Source organism: Ochlerotatus camptorhynchus, unplaced genomic scaffold (genome assembly GCF_037179485.1).
Source record: "Ochlerotatus camptorhynchus isolate MF236.1 unplaced genomic scaffold, CSIRO-AGI_Acam_v1.1 ptg000274l, whole genome shotgun sequence".
NCBI classification, from domain to species: Eukaryota; Metazoa; Arthropoda; class Insecta; order Diptera; family Culicidae; genus Ochlerotatus; species Ochlerotatus camptorhynchus.
The window spans coordinates 394199-417531 of record NW_027040763.1 but is presented as its reverse complement, the minus strand read 5'-3'; the positions used below and the strand labels follow the sequence as shown (position 1 = coordinate 417531).

Genomic DNA, 23333 nt, shown 5'->3' with positions numbered 1-23333 from the left:
TGCGAGCGATGGTCAAGCGTCTAGAATTAGCTTCCAAAAGAAGCTTCTATAATAATCTTCTTAAGAAAAAATGAAAAATAAATGTTAATTTTATGGATCATACCAAGGGTAGGTGTTCCAGTAGACGTGCTTATTTTGGTGTGTTCCAATTATAGTCTATATCGAGGGGGGCGACACATCCAAATCTCAATTCTAGATGCTCAACAGATCTACCACTAGCGAATCAATCTTCGAAAAATATTCTTTCATTTCTCGCATCTACTTGCATCGTGCCTCATCTTTTTACAGGAAATCTTCAAAATTGTCATCAATCTTCTTTCTATCTACTCAGCGTGTGCGCAGCTAGCCGAAACAAAACACAATTTTTCTTGCATCGTAGCTAGAGTCGCTCCCCTCGGTCTATATACATATGTTTTTTTTTTAATTTGATCAATATACCTTGAAAAATTGCTACATTACTGCGTAGCTACTCAGGTTTACTGTTCTGCCCGTGTTTTTTTGTCAGAAGAGCAGAACGATGGGCGAGCCTCTAGAATAAGCTTCTTAAAAAGTTTCTATTGTTATAGAATCTTCTTTTGGAAGCTAATTCTAGACGCTTGCCCGTCGCTTCGCACATCTACCTTAAATACACGGACAGGACAGTGAATCTAAGTAGATAAGCAGTGGAGCAATTTTTCAAGGTTTATGGATCAAAATTTAAAAAAAATGTGTCCTAAACATGAATAATATACGTCTAATTTATGGATCATGCCTATGTTTTTAAGTGTGCAAACTTGTTTTTTTATGGATCACTTTCTTTAGTTTAAGGTTCATTGCTGAATGTTTTATGGATCAATTGCAATATGTTTATGGGTAATTCGTACAATTCCAATGCTCATTATTTAGAAATTTAGTGGTACATTTTTACAATTGTGTTGCTAAATTTCACATAAAATATTGATAATATTGATATTTTTTATGGATCATCCACACTTTTTTAGGGATTTTCTCCGATGTTTTATGGATCATTTGGTAGTTTTTAAGGTGATACTCGAAGGAAGCCTTAGCGTGAAACTTTAAAGGCACAAATGTCAGCTTCCACAAAACATACAAATTTGAAATTGCTACTCCTTGTTTGCTGTGCTACTACAAACAGAGAGTAGCAATTTCAAATTTGTATGTTTTGTGGAAGCTGACATTTGTGCCTTTGAAGTTTCATGCTAAGGCTTGCTTAGAATATCACCTTAATGGAACGTTTTTCAATTTGTTATGGATCGTTTTATCAATTCTATAGGTGCAAACTTAGGGCTGCCTATAAAATATAATTGACGAAATTATCATAAACACGCAGTGAGCATTAAATTGTCATGGGATACGTTTGGTAATGATCAGTAATGAGAATTTCTACTATTTTTTGATAAGATAATTTGACAAAATCACTGATATAATGATTCACTACACCCGTATTTTTTTTTCTCGCTAGAAGTCATTTGAAGTTGTTGTAGAAGTCCTCTGTTGCCAAGTGAAAAGAAAGGGAATCTTTCGAAAACCTTGATGCGAGTTCAACTGTTTTCTCTTGGCGTGACTCATTATACACCGACTCTAGCAGGAACCACTTTGACACCGACTTCACTCACCACCGGTTAGTGGTCGGAGCTGAGATCGTTGTGCGCCTCCGGCTTGGATAGTCTGATGTTCGACAGGATAAAATCCAGGGTGGAGGGATTTCCCGCCGGAGAGATAAAAGTTGGTTCGTCTGGAAACTGCACGGTGTACAGCCCATGTTGTGCGTGGTCGAACAATAGACATCCGTTCCGGTTCCGCTGGTAGTTCCGCCAAGCTTTATGGCGGGCATTCTGGTCGCCCCCAACGATGAATCGGGAGCTAGTACGGGTGATGGCGGTCAGGTCGTTCTTGAATTGGATTCCTAGTCCGTTGCTTGCAGTACACTGGCGTGGGCAGTAAACAGCGATAAACCGGATGTTTCCAGTTGGTGATTCCACCTCCACACTAACGGCCTCCATGATAGAAGTTCGAAACCACCCTCCCCCTGGAGCTGGTGCGATCAAGCCGGATAATGTTGTGGTCAGGCACCCAGAAGCTGTCGCCGGACTTTAGATGGGTCTCGATAAGAAGACCCACGTCGATGCTGTGCTTGCGGAGGAAGTCGGCAAGCTCAATCTGCTTAGCTCTAACAGATTAAGCGTTCCAGGTAGCGATGGTTAGCGGTTTAGGCACCATACTGGATGATGAACCTACCGAGCACTTGAATCTGTTCGGGCTTATTGCGGCACTTACGTAAAGCACCGGTCATGTTGATGAAAATCTCCATCAGTTCATCCGCTGAGAAAAGATCGGGAACGATTTGGCAAGCGTCTTTATTATCGCTGCTGTTCTCCTCCCTTCCTTTCATTGGTGAAATGGTGAGCGATCAACCGAGCATTGAGCTCGCTCCAGAGGCGGGATGTACTATCAAATCGGCCTACTGAACAGCCGTCAATGAGACGTAAATATGTAAGGCTCAGGGAATGTGTCTTCTCTTTCATTCTCCCGCTTTTTAAACGGTTGAAGGATTGTGCCGTCAAACTCTGTCATCCATTTAATCAGTCGAAGAACGAAAGAGATGACAAAATAACTAGGCCTCACCTGTTTACGCTCATTGATTTTCCATATGTGAATTTGGTTCCAAACATCAACAAACCATCGTTGCTTATGGCTTTGTTGTCGTTTGAAACCAGTTATGCGAGGTAGGCGACGATTGTTCGTATTTGATAGTCCCTCCCAGGCTCGCTCATGTGAGCATGCGCAATGTGGCGTTTGTTCGATTTGCGCTCTATCGTTGCGTCCGTGTTTGGGATTTTTCGTTACATGTTGGGCTTTATAAAAATTTTCTAGATCCTTGGACTGGGTTAGATTTTAAGGATGAAGTCACTTTGAAAAACTATTAAGAGAATATTAGCTATTTTGAGGCGATTTTAGAATTAATTTTAAGGATAACACCAACGCATTTCAGAGAAAATTTCCAAAGTAGGTTTGGGAAAAACTCTAAGATAGTTTTGATTAGAACTCCAGACTTGTGAGGCTTCACAGTAAACAAAAATTAAGTAGCACTGTGGAAAATTGTACGACGATTATGAAGAGGATTCCAGGATCCGTGAAAGGGAAGGGAATCGAATTTTAAGGGTAATATTCCAAAGGAATTCTCCACAGAGTTTTAAGGGAATTCCAAGGATAACCTCTCTCTCTTTATCTTCTTCGTATTTCAAGCTTATTTCTTGATGCACTGCCACAGTTATTAATTGAGTGCTTTCGATGCCTGTACCATTTAGAATAATTGTGTGGCAAGTACGATCATACTTTATGGCCAGGGAATCGAACCCAGCCACCTCCAGCATTGGCTTGCCTTGTAGCTGCGCCTTTTCCGATTGAGCTAAGCGAGGATAGACCCAAGGATTCTCGAAAATAATATTTAGAGTATTTTATGGGGAATTCCAAGTGAATTTTCAGAGGAGAACTCCAAGATAATTCTGAGAAAAAGTTTAAAAATGGAAAAAAGCTTCAGGGAATTATTAGAAAAAAAAAAAATAAAAAAATAAAAAAAATAAACAAATCGAAGTGAATTTATGAACGAATTAGGATTAATTATTTAGAGTGTTTGGAGCAGAGAATTTTTGGACTGTTATTTAGAATTTTGTCAATGGATGCTTAAACAGAATCTCAAATTTATTTAAGAAGAATTCTGAAAAGAAATCTGTGAAGGGAAATGATTCGAAAAGAAATGCTTGACAACAATCTTATAAAATCCTGTGCAGAATATTGTGCGAATTGTCAAGGTACATAGTTTTTTTTTATAATGCGTTTATTTTTCCAGGCTCATTTGCTATAGCTTTGCGGAGCCGATATTCATTGTATGGATCACAAAATTACTTAAAACTAACGCTAGTAAAGCGGGGGCCGATTACTTGCGGCTATCTCGAGGTTAGGGGTAACACATTGTATCAAATGGATGGCAAGGTAGGGATTGATAACACAAGGTTTGGAGAGCAATGTGCTCTTGATCTCGAACTAAGCGACATACTGATGACAAAGACAAACATGGGGGTACACCGATGGGCAGCTAACAACTTGGGAGAACATAAGATGACACTAACTACTAAATCCTCAGATCTATTCGTTTTAAAAACACATAAATTAAATTCAAATAGTCGTGATCTCGGCTAGCCAAGACATCTCTAACGGGTATCGCGGATTGTTTTCCTCGGGCCCTGAGGGATGTGGATAACTCAGATCTGGCAACGGTGTAGGGTACATGACCAAACAACATGCTCGATATCGTGATAACCACTGTCACACGCTGCCTGAGAGCCCAATTCGATAGAAGTGCGAAGGTACATAGTTAAAACATAGCCTAATTTTGCGAACTTTTTGTGCTCGTTGTCCTAGCCTTTGGGAATAATGCTTTGCGTCGTTGCGATGCATCAGTCTGAATTAAGTCGCATAAAATCCATGTGCAATCACGTTGACCACCCTCCAGTAAATTTCTTATAGGTACCTACCAGGATAATATGACTTGATCCGATTCCAAGCTATGTGTGTATACAAATAAATAGTAAATAGTTGGTGTTCTTTCTTGAGGTATGACATAACAGTGATTCACTCTAACGCAGATTAGAATCAATTTCCTTGCATAAGTCATTGAAACCTTACGACAGTGCGCACGATGTGAGTCTATGATTATTCAAGATAAGAAGCCTTCTCCAAACAATTTCGACATTAACCTTCGTTAGAAGCTTGCACACATATGTAAATATTCCTCCCAGAACAACAACGTAACACAATCACTACGATATTGATCCATGTTTGCTTGTTGACAACTCGCAATCGGTTTGTTTATTCCTAATTGTTAATAATTGTTGAATTGTTTTTATGGAACTTCAACGTTTTCCCTTTATTGCGCATCGTCTTCGATGCGAAAGTTCAAACCCAAACTTCTAAAGAAGTGCATCCCGATCGATGCGCAAAGTGCGAAGCATAATAAACATTAACTCCTACCTATGCATAATCGAACAAAACAAAAAAGAACCGGATGGACGTTGTGGTCGTATCCGTCGTCGGTATCAGTTAAATACCATCAAAGAGCATACACTTTTCACAACATTATTATGCTTAGGGAGTATGCATTAATCACGACACGCACAATTTAGGGAAAATCCGCTCCCCCTCTCTTCATTCGTCACGTTTTCCCTATACCTAATGCATTGCTTGTTACACATATGTAAACCCCTCCTCCTCTCTTAGAGCGTGACGTACTTAATGGATGCTCCCTTAGGGTTTGTCTCTTTGTGGTGCGTTCGCCTTCGTACACAGCTGGCTCGGTGGGGGTGATCAATTCTTCGTGTTGTATTTAGGGCTTCCTCAGACTTTGGTTCAACTTGGACATCCCTACTTAAGCCGCTTATAGTTCGGCTAAGCCGAGTTGTGCCATGGTATTGGTACGGACTTCGTCGGGTCGGCGGAACACCTTCAGCACGGTAGTCCGTGAGATTCGCTTTTCAGTTCGCGTTTGGATATCGAATCGGACGGGGTGTTACGTTCGCGCGCGCATCGTGGAATCTACTGCTACGTTCAGCCAAGAAGCAAAGGAAAAGTAGTTCGCGAATCCGGCGATAGACGGGTTCCGCCGTGCAAAAAAAAAAGTGTTGAAACAAGTTTTTGGACCTTTGCGGGTTTGTTATGGTTGTGGGACTCGCTCGCCCGCATGTTTGTTCGCACCCAAGATTGAAGGGTAGCTGGTTGTTTTTCGGGTGATTTTACGGCGCTTGGGATAATTGCCGGACTAAAAGCATCTCGTTAGCAACTCGGTTGCACTGTGCAATTACCTTTCGCGAAGAATTGTTGAAGAATAAGCAGTGTCGAAATAGCACATCTCGCGGAGAGGGTGTTTTACGCGCATATTTTGATGAATTGTACCCTTCAATGTATCGACAATATGCGCCTGGTGATGGTGTGTGAATTAAGTCTCACCTAACAATAAAGTGAGCTAAAGTATCATCTCCTTGGATGTGTCGAGTGCTGAAGAAATTGGAGAAGAAGCGCAGTCCGTCCCCCCTTGAAGGCTTTTGAGCGTGCGCGCAGATTTAGGTTCAGTTGAAAGTGAGAAAAGTAGGTCTCGTTGAGTGACCGTTGTGAACGTGCAGTCAGCTGGAACTCCCAGTAGTGTTTGTGGCCAAGCAGGCAGGCAGGCAGGCAAGAAGCAAGGCTGGTGATTCACGGCCCACTACCCCAGGGGAGGTCGAACCGAGATAAATCATTATCGGCTTTGTCACGTTGTGCGGTTGATCTTGCGCTCAGGCTGGTGTTTGTGTGTTTATGATATACCTCCACTAACTGGAATGGAAATTCCCTGTTCGCTCGAGTGAGTCTATGGATTCAGTGATTTCGTTCTGGTACCGAGGTGCTGGTGCACTGGTGTATAATTAAGTGATATCTCACGTTTGTTTACGAGTGCGACGAATAATTCAAGTGCTTTCGTGTGTCGCGTCGAGGAGGCAATTGAGTGTGTAGGAAAGATATGAATTGTTTGTTTGGGCAAGATAGTGAGTGAAAATAACGCGATGTTGACAACAAGAAAACCGGGGCCTCCGGTCCCTCCTAGACCCAGCGCTGCAGCAGTGGCCAATGCTTTGGCCAGGCACCGTGAGAACTCTCCCAGCCCAGTAGGCGTTCAAACGTTAAAGCCACCGCATTCAGGACGTACTGTGGTTTACAAATCGCCAGGATTCGATCAAGACAGAAAACCGCAGCACAACGGCACTAACGGAAGTTTCAGCACTAATGGTGACTCTAAGAATGGGTTGGATTATTCTTTTCAAAAGACCGAAGTTTACCTTGGTGAATCTAACGGCCTCTACGTACCCCGACCCATTCTACCGGTTCTGAATGGCGCTACTCACCGCAATAATAACACCAATTCCAACCTAGTAAACGGGAAACTAATGTACACCTCAACGTGCAGTATAATTGAAATAAATTCTTCCTCATCAGCGTCGACATCGGCGTCATCTTCGCCAATGTCCACGCTTCAAAAGCCCGAATTCGTCGGCCGTAATGAGCACAATCATCATAATTCCGCCGACGAAGACGATACCATCTCGAGCCAAAAACAGTTAAAAAATTCGTACAATCATCGACATCTGGACTCGCTAGAGGATGCCTCCGGTATTAGGCGTAATTCACCCGATGTAATTGTGATCAATTCGACGTCCTCGGAGCATGACAGTGGCACCGAGCAGAACTCGATCGATACCAATAGCATTGCCAGTAGCAATTCGCTAGAACGGGAAAATAACCTGAAAAATCTCGAAAATCGACAAGCTCACATGACCGAGATCATCATCGGATCTGGTGCAGATCAGCTCGGTTCTACCACAACCGTCGTAACGAACGGAACTTCTACAATTATCGAAGCTCGAAACAATGCCCTCCTCACCAATCGGTCCTCACCGGAACCCATCAAACATGTGATAAGAACCTCATCCATTCGGCTCCCGTACCGTCCGGAACCAGAAGGCGGAGAGCATGTCTCTCCACCGAATGATCGCAATAACGCATCCAGCCCAATGATCAAACCCCCGTCGATCGACCCGAAAACGATCGATTCGAAGCTGAGCGAGAAGAAGGTGGCCTTCCATGAGTTGCTAATTTCGGAACTAACGGCAATGAGACAATCGAACGCTCAGGAGGTCATCGGCAGTACCTTCGCGGCCGCTGATTCTGTATCCAGGCGACAGCGATGCCCCCCGGAGACGCGATCTTCGGCGGATGTTTCGCCAAATGGCACCGCCAGCCGGCCGGCTCGGATCCGTACGGCCGATTGGATTGAGGTTGGCGATAACGGGAAGGAGGTTGTACTTTCCAGCTGTCAGATCAGCCTGGAAGATTCGGGCATGGAGGATGAGGAAAAGCTGGATGATGCCTCGTCCGGAGTAGGGGACTCCTGGGATAGCGTGAAGGATGCCGAGGAACGGTGAGTTACTTTCCATTGATCAATGAATGTTTCTGTTAATTGACTTCGGTCACATGGTTTTGAACCTTCTTCTTCTTCGAGGGAGAGAGGACGGCGACACGGTCGGTGGCGTAGAATTTCGCCATATAACGGTAACTGCTGCTGCAGTTTTGCTTCATGAATAATTCCAACCATGCGGCGGCAGTGTTTATAGGCACTGCACTTGAATTCTCGTGCACTTGGATTGAACTTCCACGCGGTCGGATGGTGTGCCCATTGTTACATCGTCGCCGATCGGTCGGTCGCTGTTTCTAACGCGTGACCATAAACAGTACCTACCTAGATGTGATATCATCAAAAAATGTAGCAACGCGCGGCACGACCTGCTACAGCTACTTGCTGCATACCGGCGCACTTGTATAATAGAACTTTGTCTCCGTTTGACGTGGTCATTCTATGTGCGGTACGGTACCTAATTGTATGTATGTTCGTTGAACGGGCGGTGGTGGGGATATAAAAAAAAACCTAGAAAAGAACAATTCATACATTATTAGTTCCACCGTTGGGCATGAGTTGGTCGTTCAATGCCACCGATCTCGCGCAATATCGGAAGGTCTTTCAATGTTGCTGGTACTGTTGCTTTGGCAATGCCCTCGCGTGTCCGGTTGGTGGTGATGGTGTGGACCTACAACATGCATACCGTTGAATGACGATCTGTATTTTCAATAGTGCTGTTTGTTGTGATTTTTGATCGGGTTGGGTACTGTTAAATTATTTGTAGCGATTCAAAAAAAGCGTTTTTTGTCTTAAATGATAGGATACCGGACAATTGGATTTATACCCGGGAACACTTTATTTCACATTATTTTGGGTCGGAGACTTGGGAACTCAATTTATCTTTAATCGCGTTTTTCCCGAAACCATGTTTTTCAAGTCGGGCGGAAACGAAAGTCATATTTCTAATTGATTAATCAACTTGATTTTTTGTAGCTTGTTCTACATTGGTTGGAAATGCTAACATGAAGCTTTAGTGTGATGATTTATTAGCTAGAGAATGATCTTTAGAAGAGGGTAGGTGGACGCACATTTTTGCCTAACCCGTACGATGTACGCTCATTTTCAACTTCTATTCAATTTTCATACTGCCGTACTCTAACGGAACTATCCACCTACCCTCTTCTAAAGATCATTCTCTAGCTAATAAATCATCACACTAAAGCTTCATGTTAGCATTTCCAACCAACTCTGAAAATCGTTAACTTCGCGTATGAAGTAACATAAAAAAAACACTTTGAATTGTTCTACATACTTTTTTCTAGTGGAGTAGCTGAGTTTTTATCTTTATCTTTAAAACTTTTTATTGTTGTAATTAACGACTTATATTTTTGCCTGAAAATCAATCCATTTTTTTCAAACGCGCGCCATTTTGCCAAAAATCTATATTTTTACAATCGGCCAGGTACTTCACTAGTTAAAACATTCTAGTTTATAAAACTTTTACCCGCCGAACCCTGGTATGAACCAGGGATGCTATCACTTGGATGATTGTAGCGCCATCTCGCTGCACATTTCAAAAACTAAAATTTGGGAAAATGTTATTGAAAATATTTTCAATAAAATTCTGAAAACCGCATTCTTTAAAGTGCTTCTGTTCGCAAAAAAAAGTCGCGAAATTGACCTTTTTTTCGGCTTTTACACTGACCTAATCCCTGAATGAAAGATTGTCGTGCATCATGCTGGGTGAATTGTATTTGCTCGCCATTAGTTTGCCTTGTCAAGATGTACGCATTGGGTAAATTGATCACTTTTTGTCGTAAATTCGGAACAAATTTCAAAAAAAAATCCACGATGACAAACAATGGTATTGAAATAAGTAGCTATGAGAACTCTATCGTTTTACATGATTGAATATGCTCAAATGGGATGTTTTGTTTATTTTTCGGACATGTTAACTGTCGCGATACTCGAACAATCTTTACACACCTCTGCAATCTAGGATTTGGCCAGTATTATAAAAGATGTTAAGGGCTTCATGTACCTATTTATTTATTGTCATCAATCAGATGTAGACCGTTTTGTTACAATAATAGTAACATTCTTTGTTTTTTTTTATAATAATGAATAAAAAGACATATAAAATATATTAAGCATTGTTTGCTTTAATATTATATTTTTACTTGAACTGTATTTAATAGTTTTTGAAGTATTAAATTGTTATTAAAATGGATTTTAAGTTTCTATCAAGTATTTTTTGTATTAAAGTAAAGTAATTAAAGAGCACGTTTTAATACCTCCAACGAGTGTGCGTTGTATTCAAATGTTCTTGACTACGCAATCGATAAATCGAACCAACATAATCGATCTTCCGCGTTTCGATTAAAAATTGCCCACTACTTTTCTGAAAATATACATTTTTATTAAAATTAAGTACAACATTTCTAAAATTTATAAAGTTGGAGCTAGAGCCCGAAAACCGTGTCTTAGTGTTCCCTGGACATCAAACATATTTTTTTACTATTCTCTTCAAAAATAAAACATACGATTTGACCAGCACCCCGATTGCATGTCCGTTTAACTTCTATCGGGCAGGGCAAAATTCAATTCATTCACAAAAAATATGACTTGTGTTGATTTTGTTGTTTTACTTTAATTGATTCGTTGAACGCAGAATCGATAAAAAATGACTGAAACGAAAAGAACAATTTCAAGAGTCAACTGCATTAATTTGTAACAGATGAGTGAGCGTTTAGTGAAGAGAATCAGCTTTGAAGATAATTGATATGGAGAAAAGTTTTACTTTCAGTAGATAAATATGAATCACGCTGGTAAACTTGAACTTCTAAAATGTATCCCACTGATTATATAACTGACAAAAAAACGAACCACTTGCTAATTCTAGATCCTTAGCGTTCAGTTTTTAAGCATTCAATCGGATTTGCACTCCTTAGAGAGTGTTTTTCACATTCTTTCAGTTTCTCGCCTGTTTCGTTCTACTGCTATTTGGGCATAGTCACATGCTGGGATGAATTTATATTCGTTCAAGAATATATTTTTAATTCAGGGCTGGTAGCGAGTCACTTTTTAGTGACTTGGTCACTTTTTTCAAGGCAGTCACTAAAAAGTCTCCTTTTTTAAGACCAAGTCACTAAAGTCACTTTTTCTTGTAATCAGTCACTATTTTCAACTTTTTTAGCGTAAATTTATTTCAAGATTGATCATTCTTTGCTTTGTGACGTTAGTCGTCTTTCTATATCTACAGGTTCTAAAAAAAAATCACCTGAGTTTTCCAGGTTTTTCCAGAACTTTAACGTATCAATTCCAGGCTTATAATAAGAAAGCTATTTTTAACGCATTTAAAATAAGCTTTTTTTTTGGTAGATCAAAAACTACAGAAAATAGCCCAATAGTGGCAATCAGTTTTTAAGAAACAGTTTTACAATCAAATCAATTGAATGTTAAAGTTTAAAACTTATTTAATTTCACATTAAAGAAAAAGGTTAAAAGTTTACTTCATTTGAGTAAGTCCAAGATCTAAAAATATTCAATGTCTTGAATTTTCGTATTCCAAGATATATTGATAATTTCCAAAGTGCCAGAATTAAGGGAAAAAAAAAAGATTTATTGCAAGTTCGCAATTAACTTTATGAAAGATAAGCAACCTTCATGGCATTAACTTCACAACAATTGTAAGAACTTCAGAAAAGTTCTGAGGAATGAAAGGGAATGCTGAGAATTTCAGTGAAGCTCCATAAACAAACTGCGGGAACATAAAGAAATTTAACATGCTGAAAGTATGGGAAACTTTCTGGATGCTTTAAGAACCTTAAAGCGGTTCTTTTAGCATCCGAAAATTTGCAGAAACTGTTATGAAGTTCCTAGAATTTCAGAGAACTTCACAGGGGTTAAGTGAATTTAAGAAATATAGAAAACTTGACGGGTATTGTGCAATTTTTTAAAGAAGTTCTAAGCACATCAAAAAAGCTAGATTTAGAGTTCTTTGAGGAATTTCAGATCTTAAGAGCAGCTCCCGTAACTTTAGTTAAGACTTTTGGAGCAGTTTAAAGATCTTAAATAGTAAATTTAGAAAAATTCAGGATAGTTCCATGATGTGCTGAAATAAAATCGAGAACCCTTAAGATGTTCCGAGAATTTCAAGGAAGTACGGAGACCTTCAGATAATTTATGAAAATTTCAGAAATGTTTCAGGAACTACCCAGAAGTCTTGAGAATTCCAGGGAAATTTAAAGGTGTTCCATTTAAATCCGAGCAGAACCGAGATCTTCAATAGAATTGAGAGCTTTATGGAAGCTTCGAGAACATCAAGACAGATCAGAGAATCAAAGGGCAGTTCAAATAATTTCAAGAAAATTGTAGAAACATTAAAGAAGTTCAGGAAACTTCAGCAAAGCTCCGATAGAACTTCTGGTACGTGATAAAAATTATATGAACATCCGGAATACGTGAGAGTATTTTAAAGGTGTTACATCATGAAGATTTCAAGAAATTAAAAAAAATGCGGAAAAAAAAAATCAAAAATCAGATTGACCGCCCACGGTTGCTGCTCTGTTTTTACCAGATCAGCTGCAATTACACAGAGAACCAACAGATGATGCTTGGGACTAACATTCATCCTCAATGTGTAAGAACTGGAAATCTAATATTTAGCAATACCAGCGCCGGCCGTGTCCGAATGCAGGTCAACTAGGGAATGGGAAGGAATGTGTTGACGTGGTACTCGCTGTGAAGGAAACCGAGAAATCCTCTGCGCTTCCACGAGAAATCACTGGGATGTTGGATGTGAGGAAAGGTTGCACGCACACGCAGGGATCATTTTTTGGTAGAGCGATTATAATACACAAACACACGCACACACACACACGCGCGCGCACTCATCCAATTTCTATTTTTAGATCAGGACCCACACTGTGGTAAGTGATGCAATCGGTGTTAAAGAAGAATTTGTTTTTCATTAAAATCTAGTGGGTATAGAATAAGGCAAAGTGAAAAATTGCAAGGAAGGGGACGGGCCTGGGATTGAACTCCCGACCTTCTGCTCAGTAAGCAGAAACGGTAACCACTGAGCTACCGAGCCTCGTTCAAGAAATTAAAAAAAAATGCGGAAATTTAGCAAAGTTGATTAGATTCCATTAATTAGAAAAAAAAAAGAAATGCGAGCGGCTTTATTAAGCAGCGATAAATATCTTCAAGAAATTCCAGAGAACATATAATTTAGATAGTTTCATGATATTCAGCGAAGTTCCGAGTAGCTTCCGAATAATCTTATTAACTTAAGCAAATTGCAAAGGAAGTCCGTGGAATTATGGGGTATTCGAAGAATCCTATGATTGATCCAAACACGTTTATTAAACCGGATTATTAAACAAATTTTGATAACTTTAGGTAAGCATAGTTCAGGGAAAATAAGTGTCGAAACTTCAAGACAAATCAATTAATTTCAGTAAAGTTGCGGTTTCTTAAAATATACTGATCAATTCAGGGCTGTCTAGAGAACTTTAAAGAAATTCAATAATCGGTTAGGTAGTTTTAATAACACCAAGAAAATCTAGATTATTGAAGAAGTTTTAAATTAGTGTCGATAATTTAATGGAAGTTTCATGAATTTCAGAAAAAAATAATGAGAACTTCAGTGAAAATCATAAAACTATATTAATTATTTCGTTCCAATCCCATGCAAATTGCGGGAGCACAAAAGTTCCAGAAATTTAGAAAAACTTCAAAGGACAGTGGTCTTCAGCAACATTTCGAGAACTTCATAGAAATTTATGGAGCTTAAGGGAAGATCTGCGAACTTCAGGATTTTTTATGAACAGTAGCAAAATGCGGGAGCATTTGAAAAAAGTTTAGTAAGCTCCGAAAATTGGAGGAATTTCAGGGAGAGGTCAGTTCCATTAGTTTCAGAAAATTAGTGGGAAATTTAAAGCAGTTCCCAGATTTTCAGATAACTTCAGAGACGTTAAAAATGTAATTGAGGTCTTCGCATGAGTTCAAAAGTTCACTGAAGCTTAAACATTTTAAGGACGGTTCAATTAAATTCAGCGCAGTGCAAAATCGTTAAAGCAGTTTTGAAAATTTCAGAAAAGAACAGAGAACCTCAGACCAGTTTCGTTAACATTAGAGAAGTCACATACAGTTTAGAGCAGTTTAGAGAACTTCAGCGAATTGTTAAACCTTTAGAAGATATTCATGATCGTTAGAAAAGTTAAGGAAACTTTAGGAAGTCCTATAAAGTTCAGGGAAGTTTAAGAATTTAATGAGTAGTATTGTGAGCATCAGACTAGTTTCTCAAACTAAAAAAGAACTTCAAGGCAGATTCATTAACTTCAGGAAAATTTGGGAAGTTCTCAGAATAGTCCATTCCATATTCAATGGTTGTTTCGATGACACTATCCTCCGAACTTAATTTTCTTTTAGTTTTTCTCGTAATAACCTTGAAATTCTCCACAATAAGACACCCTTTGGAAAGATTATCAGAATATTCATTGAATTAATTTCAGATTTCCTTTTGAATCTCACTCCTTCCCTTGGAATTCTACTCACATTGAAAGTCTCCTAAGAAATCAGCCGTAACGTGGGTAGATCACATTTTCGTGGTACGTTACGGGATGTAAAATCTACCACCGATTCCTAGTCCAGACAACTTCAAACTAGGGAAACAGGATTTTCAGTAATCCAAGGAACACATATTAGTCCTTGTTACTTTTTATGCCTTGTTGATAGTGACAAGACTCGGCTTTGTCCACCGAGGAAGATCTTGAAACAAGGAAAAAATGAGTTAGTCTTCATCTATGTGATTCCTAATCTTGAATTCGTTGTTTCCTGAAGTGGTTAAGACTAGGGTTCTGATGCATGGTCATTATCGGTGTCTTTGTTTAATTTTATTGTTAAGGAATTCGATTTTTACTGACAAAGGGGCGCCCCTTTGGAGGGTGTTCCAACACTCTGAAGGATATAAATAGCGGGACCTTTCAATTAGAGTCGGATCCTTGCGATAAATGCAAGAATGACAACTGTAAAAAAATCGAATATTTCATCATTTCTCAACAGTGATGGAGTAATACGACATGCACTAAACTAAGGATACGGGATATACTACAATGGATCAAATTACTGGTCGCAGTGGTGTTATGTCCCGAACAGAGAAAAAAAAAGAAATCATTGGCATTTCTACTCACAAATTCTTTAGATTTCTTCTCAAAATTTGTTTGGCTAATTCTCCTGAATTTATTTTCCGAATTCCTTTGAAGATGTCCTAGAGTTATTCTCAGATTTAGTTGTAATCCGTCTAATTGTAGTATTTAAAAAAATATTCCACTTACTTAATAATGACTTAATAAAGATAAATCAATCAATCAATCAATTCCAAGGACTTATGTTCCGAATTTGTTTTCTACCACAAAGTTTATGAAATTATCCTCTGAATGCCATTGAAATTTTCCTGTGAAGTTCACAGGAGTTGTGCTCCTCAGAAATTCCTAAGAGTTTTCAATAAAATGTGCTTTTAATTCAATTCAGGGTCACTTTTTGGTCACTATTTAGTCACTTATTTCTTTAACATGGTCACTAAAATCACTATTTTCGCCATCAGTGATGGCTACCAGCCCTGCACTGATTACATAACTGACAGGAAACGATCCACTTGCTAATTCTAGATCCTTAGCGTTAAGCTTTTACGTATGAAATCGGATTTGCACTCGACAGAAAACGTTTTTCACATTCTTTCAGTTTCTCGCCTGTTTCCTTCTACTGCTATATTTTTTACCACACTTGATCCGCATCACGCGGGATCAAAATTTAGCTGTATGTTTTAAAGAGATAAACCAGCCTCCGGCAGAAAATCTCTCTGATACTGATACAAACATGTTTATCTACTATAATGCATAAAGAGTTGCTTGAAATATATCAAATTTTTGCTTTAACAACATCCATTTCCTTAGGGTATCCGTATTATTTAAATTGCTCCTACGCTCGGTTTTTAGAGTGTTACAGTAATGACCCGATCTTGTCAGTCTCTCCGCGGATCAGACTTTTATCTTTCAATAATTTTACATAACCAATTGCAAATCTTTGACAATCATCTTCAAAATGGTTGTTTAAGGTATACTATAGATTACTGGAAAAACCACCCTTGGTGGCATCGTAGAACATTAGACAATATTTTCAAAATGGAGGTTGAACAAATCGAATCATTACTGTAGTGCATTCGCAATAACAGAAATATTTGTTTTGTTTTTTTTTATCTTGGCAAAATTATCAAAACTAAAAAAAAAAAATTTCCTTAGACTCCTCTCATCATGAAAAAAATTGAACCCTCAGCAAAACCGAAAAGTCGATATTTTGTGTTTTTTTTTGAGTCCAACTTTATGCAATGATGACTTACAAAAAATGTTTTTGCGGATGAATTTTTTTTAATTGTTTATTTTTAAATTTTTGATACCTTTTCCAATATTTTTAGAAAAATCAAAACGTAATTATTTTCAAATTGGTAGTTCTCTCGGCCATACTTACCTTACCAATCAGGCTAAGGCCTTGTTGTCCTCTGCTGTCCGAAGAAGTCGTCTCCACTCTACTCGATCCATGGCCACAGTTCGCCAGCCTCGTAGTCTGCGAAGGGTCCGCAGGTCACCTTCTACTTGGTCGATCCACCTTGCCCGCTGCGCGCCTCTTCTTCTTGTTCCTGTTGGGTCGCTTTCTAGAACCATTTTCACTGGGTCGTCGTGCGGCATTCTTACGACGTGCCCAGCCCACCGTAGTCGCCCAATTTTTGCAATGTGGACGATGGATGGTTCTCCCAGCAGCTGGTGCAATTCGTGGTTCATTCGCCTCCTCCACGTTCCGTCATCCATCTGCACTCCACCGTAGATGGTACGCAACACCTTCCGTTCGAAAACACCAGGAGCATAGTCCAGGTCTCGTGGCCGTAAAGGACCACCGGTCTAATCAGCGTCTTGTAGACAGTCAACTTCGTGCGGCGGCGAATTTTATTCGACCGGAGCGTCCTCCGGAGTCCAAAGTAGGCACGATTCCCTGCCATAATGCGTCTTTGAATTTCTCTGCTGGTATCATTTTCGGCGGTCACCAGTGAGCCCAAATACACGAACTCATCGACCACCTCGATTTCGTCACCGTCAATCTGAACTCGGGGTGGGAGGCTAACATTGTCTTCCCTAGAACCTCTTGCTTTCATATATTTTGTCTTTGATGCGTTTATGGCAAGTCCAATCCGTCTAGCTTCAGCCTTCAGTCTGATGTACGTTTCCGCCATCATCTCAAGGTTCCGTGCCATAATGTCAATGTCATCGGCGAAACCAAGGAGCTGGATGGACTTCCTGAATATCGTGCCACTCGTGTCTATCCCAGCTCTTCTGATCACACCTTCTAACGCGATGTTGAACAGCAGACACGAAAGTCCATCACCCTGCCGTAACCCCCTTCGAGATTCAAAGGGACTCGAGAGTGTCCCCGATACTCGAACAACGCACGTCACTCGATCCATCGTCGCCTTGACCAATCGCGTCAGTTTATCCGGAAATCCGTACTCGTGCATAATCTGCCATAGCTGATCTCGATCGATTGTGTCGTATGCGGATTTGAAATCGATGAACAAATGATGTGTGGGCACGTTGTATTCGCGGCATTTCTGCAGAACCTGCCGAATCGCGAAAATTTGGTCCGTGGTAGCGCGGGCACCCATGAATCCCGCCTGGTATTGCCCCACGAACTCTCTTGCATATGGTGACAGACGGCGGCATAGAATTTGGGAGAGTACCTTGTAGGCGGCGCTCAGCAGTGTGATCGCGCGGTAGTTGCAGCAATCCAACTTGTCGCCCTTTTTGTAGATTGGGCATACGACACCTTCCATCCACTCCTCCGGTAATATCTCCTCCTTCCAAATCTTGGCAATTACCCAGTGCAGCGCTCTAGCCAGTGCTTCACCACCGTATTTCAATAGCTCACTTGGTAGTTGATCTACACCAGTTGCTTTGTTGTTCTTCAGCCGACCGATCTCCTCCTCAACTTCTTGAAGATCAGGGGCCGGTAGCCTGTCGTCTTCTGCGCGTGCTCCAAGGTCTGTTGCCGTGCCACCTTCGTTTTCTGCTGCTTCACCGTTGAGGTGCTCGTCATAGTACTGCTTCCACCTCTCAATCACCTCACACTCGTTCGTGAGAAGGTTACCGTCCAAGTCCTTGCACATATCGGCTTGCGGCACGTAGCCTTTGCGCGAACTATTTAGCTTCTCGTAGAACTTCCGTGTGTCGTTTACGCGGTACAGATTTTCCATCGCCTCGCGATCTCGATCTTCCTGCTGACGCTTCTTCCTTCGGAAAACCGAGTTTTGTCTGTTCCGCGCTTGTCTGTATCGCTCCACATTCAATCTCGTGCGGTGTTGCAGCATTCTCGCCCGTGCTGCATTCTTCTCCTCTACTAACAGTTTGCATTCGCCGTCAAACCAGTCATTTCTTCGGTCCGGGATTGCAGTACCTAGTGCCGCTACAGCAGTACTACCTATGGCTGAACGGATGTCCCTCCAGCCATCTTCAAGAGAAGCTGCGCCAAGCTGCTCTTCCGTGGGTAGTGCAACTTCCAGCTGCTGCGCGTAGTCCTGGGCAACTCCAGTGTCCCGTAGTTGCTCAATGTTGGGTCGTGGCGTTCGACTTCGACGAGTGTTATGCACCGTCGAGAGTTTTGAGCGCATGCATACTGCAACTAGGTAGTGGTCCGAATCTATGTTCGCACTGCGGTACGTGCGGACGTTGATAATGTCGGAGAAGAATTTCCCGTCGATTAGAACGTGATCGATTTGGTTTTCTGTGTGTTGGTCAGGTGATCTCCAGGTGGCTTTGTGGATATCCTTGCGGGGGAAAAAGGTACTTCGAACTACCATACCCCGGGAGGCTGCAAAGTTCACGCATCGTTGGCCGTTGTCGTTCGATACGGCATGCAGGCTGTTTGGCCCGATTGCCGGTCTATACATTGCCTCCCGTCCTACCTGAGCGTACCTCGGCCATACCGAGCTGAAATGAATCATGACAGCAATTTTGCGGATACCGAAATCAAATTGGCAAATCAGGAAAAAGTCAACTTCGTATTACTGCGGCACGGGATTGTTATTAATTTTAAAATACCACATCAGCTTGATACACACGCTGCCTGCCGTAAAAGGTTGACCAGAGAAACGAAAACACAAAAAATGATATCCGACAAACAAAAAAGATGATCTATGCTATTTTTTGCCTTCTTCCCTCTGGTGTACAAGTAGGTTTCGTGACAGAAAGAAAGTTTTCGAACGACCGACGGAGAGATAAATCCTTCCCGATGATGTGGGTTGAGAGATATTGAGAGATGCTAATTAGTTGCCTTTTTAGAGGTTGCATTTTCTTTTCGGTGGTGTGATTTATGGATTTTATGGTCTTCTGGGTGACGACGATTGGAGCAGCGATATATTTTTGAGACTGTTGCGAAACATGTAAAAATTGGTGCCGAATTTGATAAGTTGCTGTGCATGAGTTAGAATGTCCATTTGACACATGTCTGGACGCCTTCCAAACATGTTTGAGCGAAAGCTTGTACACTGGACCACGCAGCTTCAATGCACCTTTTCAGATTCGTTTTGCTGAATCGTGGCAGGTAACTAAGCACAACAACTGCATCGTGTTTGAGAACGAGGCAATAACCTACGCTAATTTACATAATCGCAAATTTTTCCGAACCGTTTATGAGAAAAGCGTATGGAAAAATTGTGCAATAGTTTTTCTACCCACTTCCACCGACTGACGGCGACGGACAGCAACTAACAAACAACAGACACAGAAATTGCAATCGAAACTAATTCATAGCTTATTGCTTAAACCTAACGATCGGATGCTGATGGTGAATTTTGAGATAAAATTTAACGAGCATAAAATAAATCTGTTAGATTTGTTAAATTTTGGGAAGCTTACTTACTAATTGTTGTTACTATAAATGATATATTTAGTACATATAATGATACAATAGTTCCTTAGAATCTTGACTTAGAAGCGACTGAATGTTTTACAAATTTCAAGTTTTAAAAACGTTAAGTTTCCAATAACCACCGTACTATACTCCTCATACTAAATGTGAAAGTAAAAGGCATAAAAAAAAGTCCAACATTCAGGAAGTGTGTACGAGTAAGAAGCTCAGAGAAAAGGCAATAAACACATTTTCATTCATTGAACTTATATGGGTTGATTTGGGCAGCATGCATGAATCGTGTGTAGGGAAAAGCTGGGCCCATCAGCCTAGTGAGAGACGACAACGACGTGGAAAAGTGTGTCATCAGAAGTGCAAGACGACCGACTGCGCCGAAGAGAGCTTGCCATTAAATGGGCCGTCGTTGTCGTCGTCATTCGTCGTTGAAGCCGGTTTAAACACTCTGAGCTGGACCCGCGCAAAGCGATAAGATGAAGCAAATAAATAAAACCGCTTTTTTCATTTTTATTTTCGATGAGAAATTGCATGCCATAGTTGCTGGTCGCTGTTGCTGTTGTTGTTGTTGTGGATGCTGGGCCAACATTTGGGGTAGAAAAATACCAACGATCATCGTCCTGTGGTCGTCGCGACGCTTACGACGGGTGTCACATTCGTGCAAAAATAAACTGGCTATATCTGCTGAGAAGATGATGTGTGACTGTAGCATTTGGCGCGGGATTCAAATTTAAGTGCCCTCCCCCTGCTGCCCGATCAACGTTTAATTCATCTGGTCGTGGTCGTCATTGTGGGAGAGAACGCGCTGCCTTTTCTGATTGAAATGTGTATGCGAAAAAGTGGCGTATGCACATTATACTTTAATGTGGCAGGTTGAGAAAAAAGATTGCGTTGCATAATTTGCCAGCGACGACAATCTGTGGGTAAATTTCTTATGTGCGAGTTGAAAAGTTGACATCTGTATAGAAGACGCGGCGGCGGTGCTGCTAGGCACGAGCAACGACGGGCCGGCTGGGTTTGGGGTGAAGTGTCTCGCTCGATATGACACGATTATGTGTCGCAATGTGACCAGATTGCTCTTGGGCAATGTGCATATATTTCTTATGCTGCTAATGTATGATTACCACAGAATCGAACTGAGAAGCGGTTCAATATTAACTGAATTGAGGCTTGATTAAATAACGGGGAAATGTTGTTATTCAGACATCAGCGAACGAATTTGTCTTTTTCTTGATTTAATTCTTACGTCTAATACGTCTAATTTTTATAATCTTTCTCGAGCAATTAAATGATTTTTCAAATGAATGGAATATTATTGCATTCTAAATACAATCTTAGTGAACATTTTAACTGTGTCTTTGTATGGTCTCCAAAAGAGCGAGTAAATGTTAGTGGTGTAAGTGTTGTCTCCGTGTCTTTTTAAGCTTTATTATGGAGATTTTTAGCCAAACGGCTAGTTCATCTCCGAAACTCTCCGTGAGCTAACGAATGTTTTTGTTTACTTTTTCTTTGCTTTGTCAACGATATCGTTGGGGTAGGAACTTGTGGTTTTGGAAATTAAGTGAATGGTACAGCACTTTCGCATATGACCAGGATTGTTACAAATTGCAGGCTTTGCTCCAGACATCTCCCGAATTGCTCCAGACATCTTCGAATTCTCGAACGTTGCTGGACGTAACCTTATGGGCATGTACCTAAATTTGACATACCCATAAACGGATCGAAATACAATGCGCCAGCGTTTCTCGATCTATGGGACCCAACGGAAGATCGTTGGAGCTCAGTCAACTCGATCATATTTTTAAATTAAAAATGTCAAACAGACCTAAAATGAGAGCCCATTTTTTTTTGTTTTTAGTTCATCTTGAATTTTGAAATGATCACAAAGTTAGTTCAAGAGGATAATTTCAATCAGAGTTGCAGGAAAAGTTTGGAGTTTTAGCGCCGTGTTGTCGTTTCTACGGTTTTAACTGTGGTTTTTCGTTTTGCTGGTTTGATTTTTTTTAATTCTTTATTATAGAGATGTTTAGCCTAAGGCTAGTTCATCTCTAAATTTGCTGGTTGATGTTGACCCTTTCAATGTCTTCTTGTCCTATTGTTGACTTTTTCTGACTATTTTTGAGTAATAAGGCGCAAAGTGGGTCGCAGTCAATGGTTTGCTATTTTGTTAGACGGTACAATTTTAAATTAATGCAGGTCAAACTTAAAGTCTAAAGGAATTTGCAGATTATGATTGCTGTAATTCTAAACTTGGTTCGTGGAACCCAAGTCCACGATTAAAAGCGCACCTAGTTTGTTTTAAAAAGCGAATGAAAGGGGGTAAATTTTATTTGGTTATGGATCGTGGAAAACAATTAGGCCGATTTTTCTATGACCGCCAATTGTTCGACATTTGATTGACTACGTCATATAGGGTGGCCAGCCGGGAATTTGAAAAGTAACTGGGAAAGCCGGGAAAAATCCGGAAATTGGACGGGATATTGCTGGATATTGTGTACCGAGAAAACCGAACCAAAAATCGCGAATTTAAAAATAAAAATTCATTGGCCACCGTGATCATACAAAACGATCATGAGTGCGTAGGTCGAGATCTCTTTTTTTTACAACTGCCAGAATAAAAAAAAAACTGGAACTGACACATGTTTCAATGGTTCTATTTTTTGACGTGACACCTGGGACTTTTTCTACTTGGTCGCAGAATCTTTAAATCAATTCAATTGCGAAATCCTTGAAATTATTTCGCGACCGGTATTTGTTTTTTTTTCTAAGCGTGCATTAATGCTGAGATCTTGCACATTACTTTTCCCATGTCCCTGAATGTCGAACCAAAATTTCAAATCTCATAATATTTTCGTGTGTTCAAATTCTAAAATTTTGAAGTTTTTTTTTGTTTGTGGTTTTTAAAATTTATCTAGGTCTGAAATGTGAAACATTTGCGCATAATCTTCAAGAATTTCTCTAGTTTCCATGTTTTTTATCTTGAATGTATGTTTTTTACAAATTCTAGATAATATTTCCGTTGTTCAACGTTTAGGAATTCTAGAAATCCCGTTTTTTTTTCGGAATTTTGTTTTTGTTGTTGTTTAAACCGGATTAAGGTCATTCATCCCTGCGAAATTTTGAATTTTATCGTTTTTTTTATGTAGGATTACGTCTTTCAGCAACATATTGGGGGTGCAATTTAAAAAACCCAAAATCGATCGCATTACGAAAAGGGGTCAGGTTTTGAACACATAAAACTCTGTCAATAGCAGATGGATTTTAATTCTAGTCAAGGCAATCGATTAGAATATTTGCTACGAGCCTGCTAAATTGAACACTTTATTAATTTTCAATAGGTCACTATTGAATATCGCCCAAATGTTGCAATGGTGTTCAAAAC

The 23333-nt window shown here is 40.2% G+C and overlaps 1 protein-coding gene across 1 annotated transcript in view; it reads left to right on the top strand.

The window, feature by feature from the left end:
* The first annotated feature begins 5554 nt into the window (after window positions 1-5554).
* Window positions 5555-23333, top strand: part of LOC135705696 (putative uncharacterized protein DDB_G0288537) — a 178561-nt gene continuing 160782 nt past the window's right edge. Inside the window, exon 1 of the mRNA XM_065227497.1 lies at window positions 5555-8005. Coding sequence (XP_065083569.1) covers window positions 6594-8005 — 1412 coding nt within the window. The 5' untranslated portion in view covers window positions 5555-6593. The remainder of the gene's footprint in view (window positions 8006-23333) is intronic.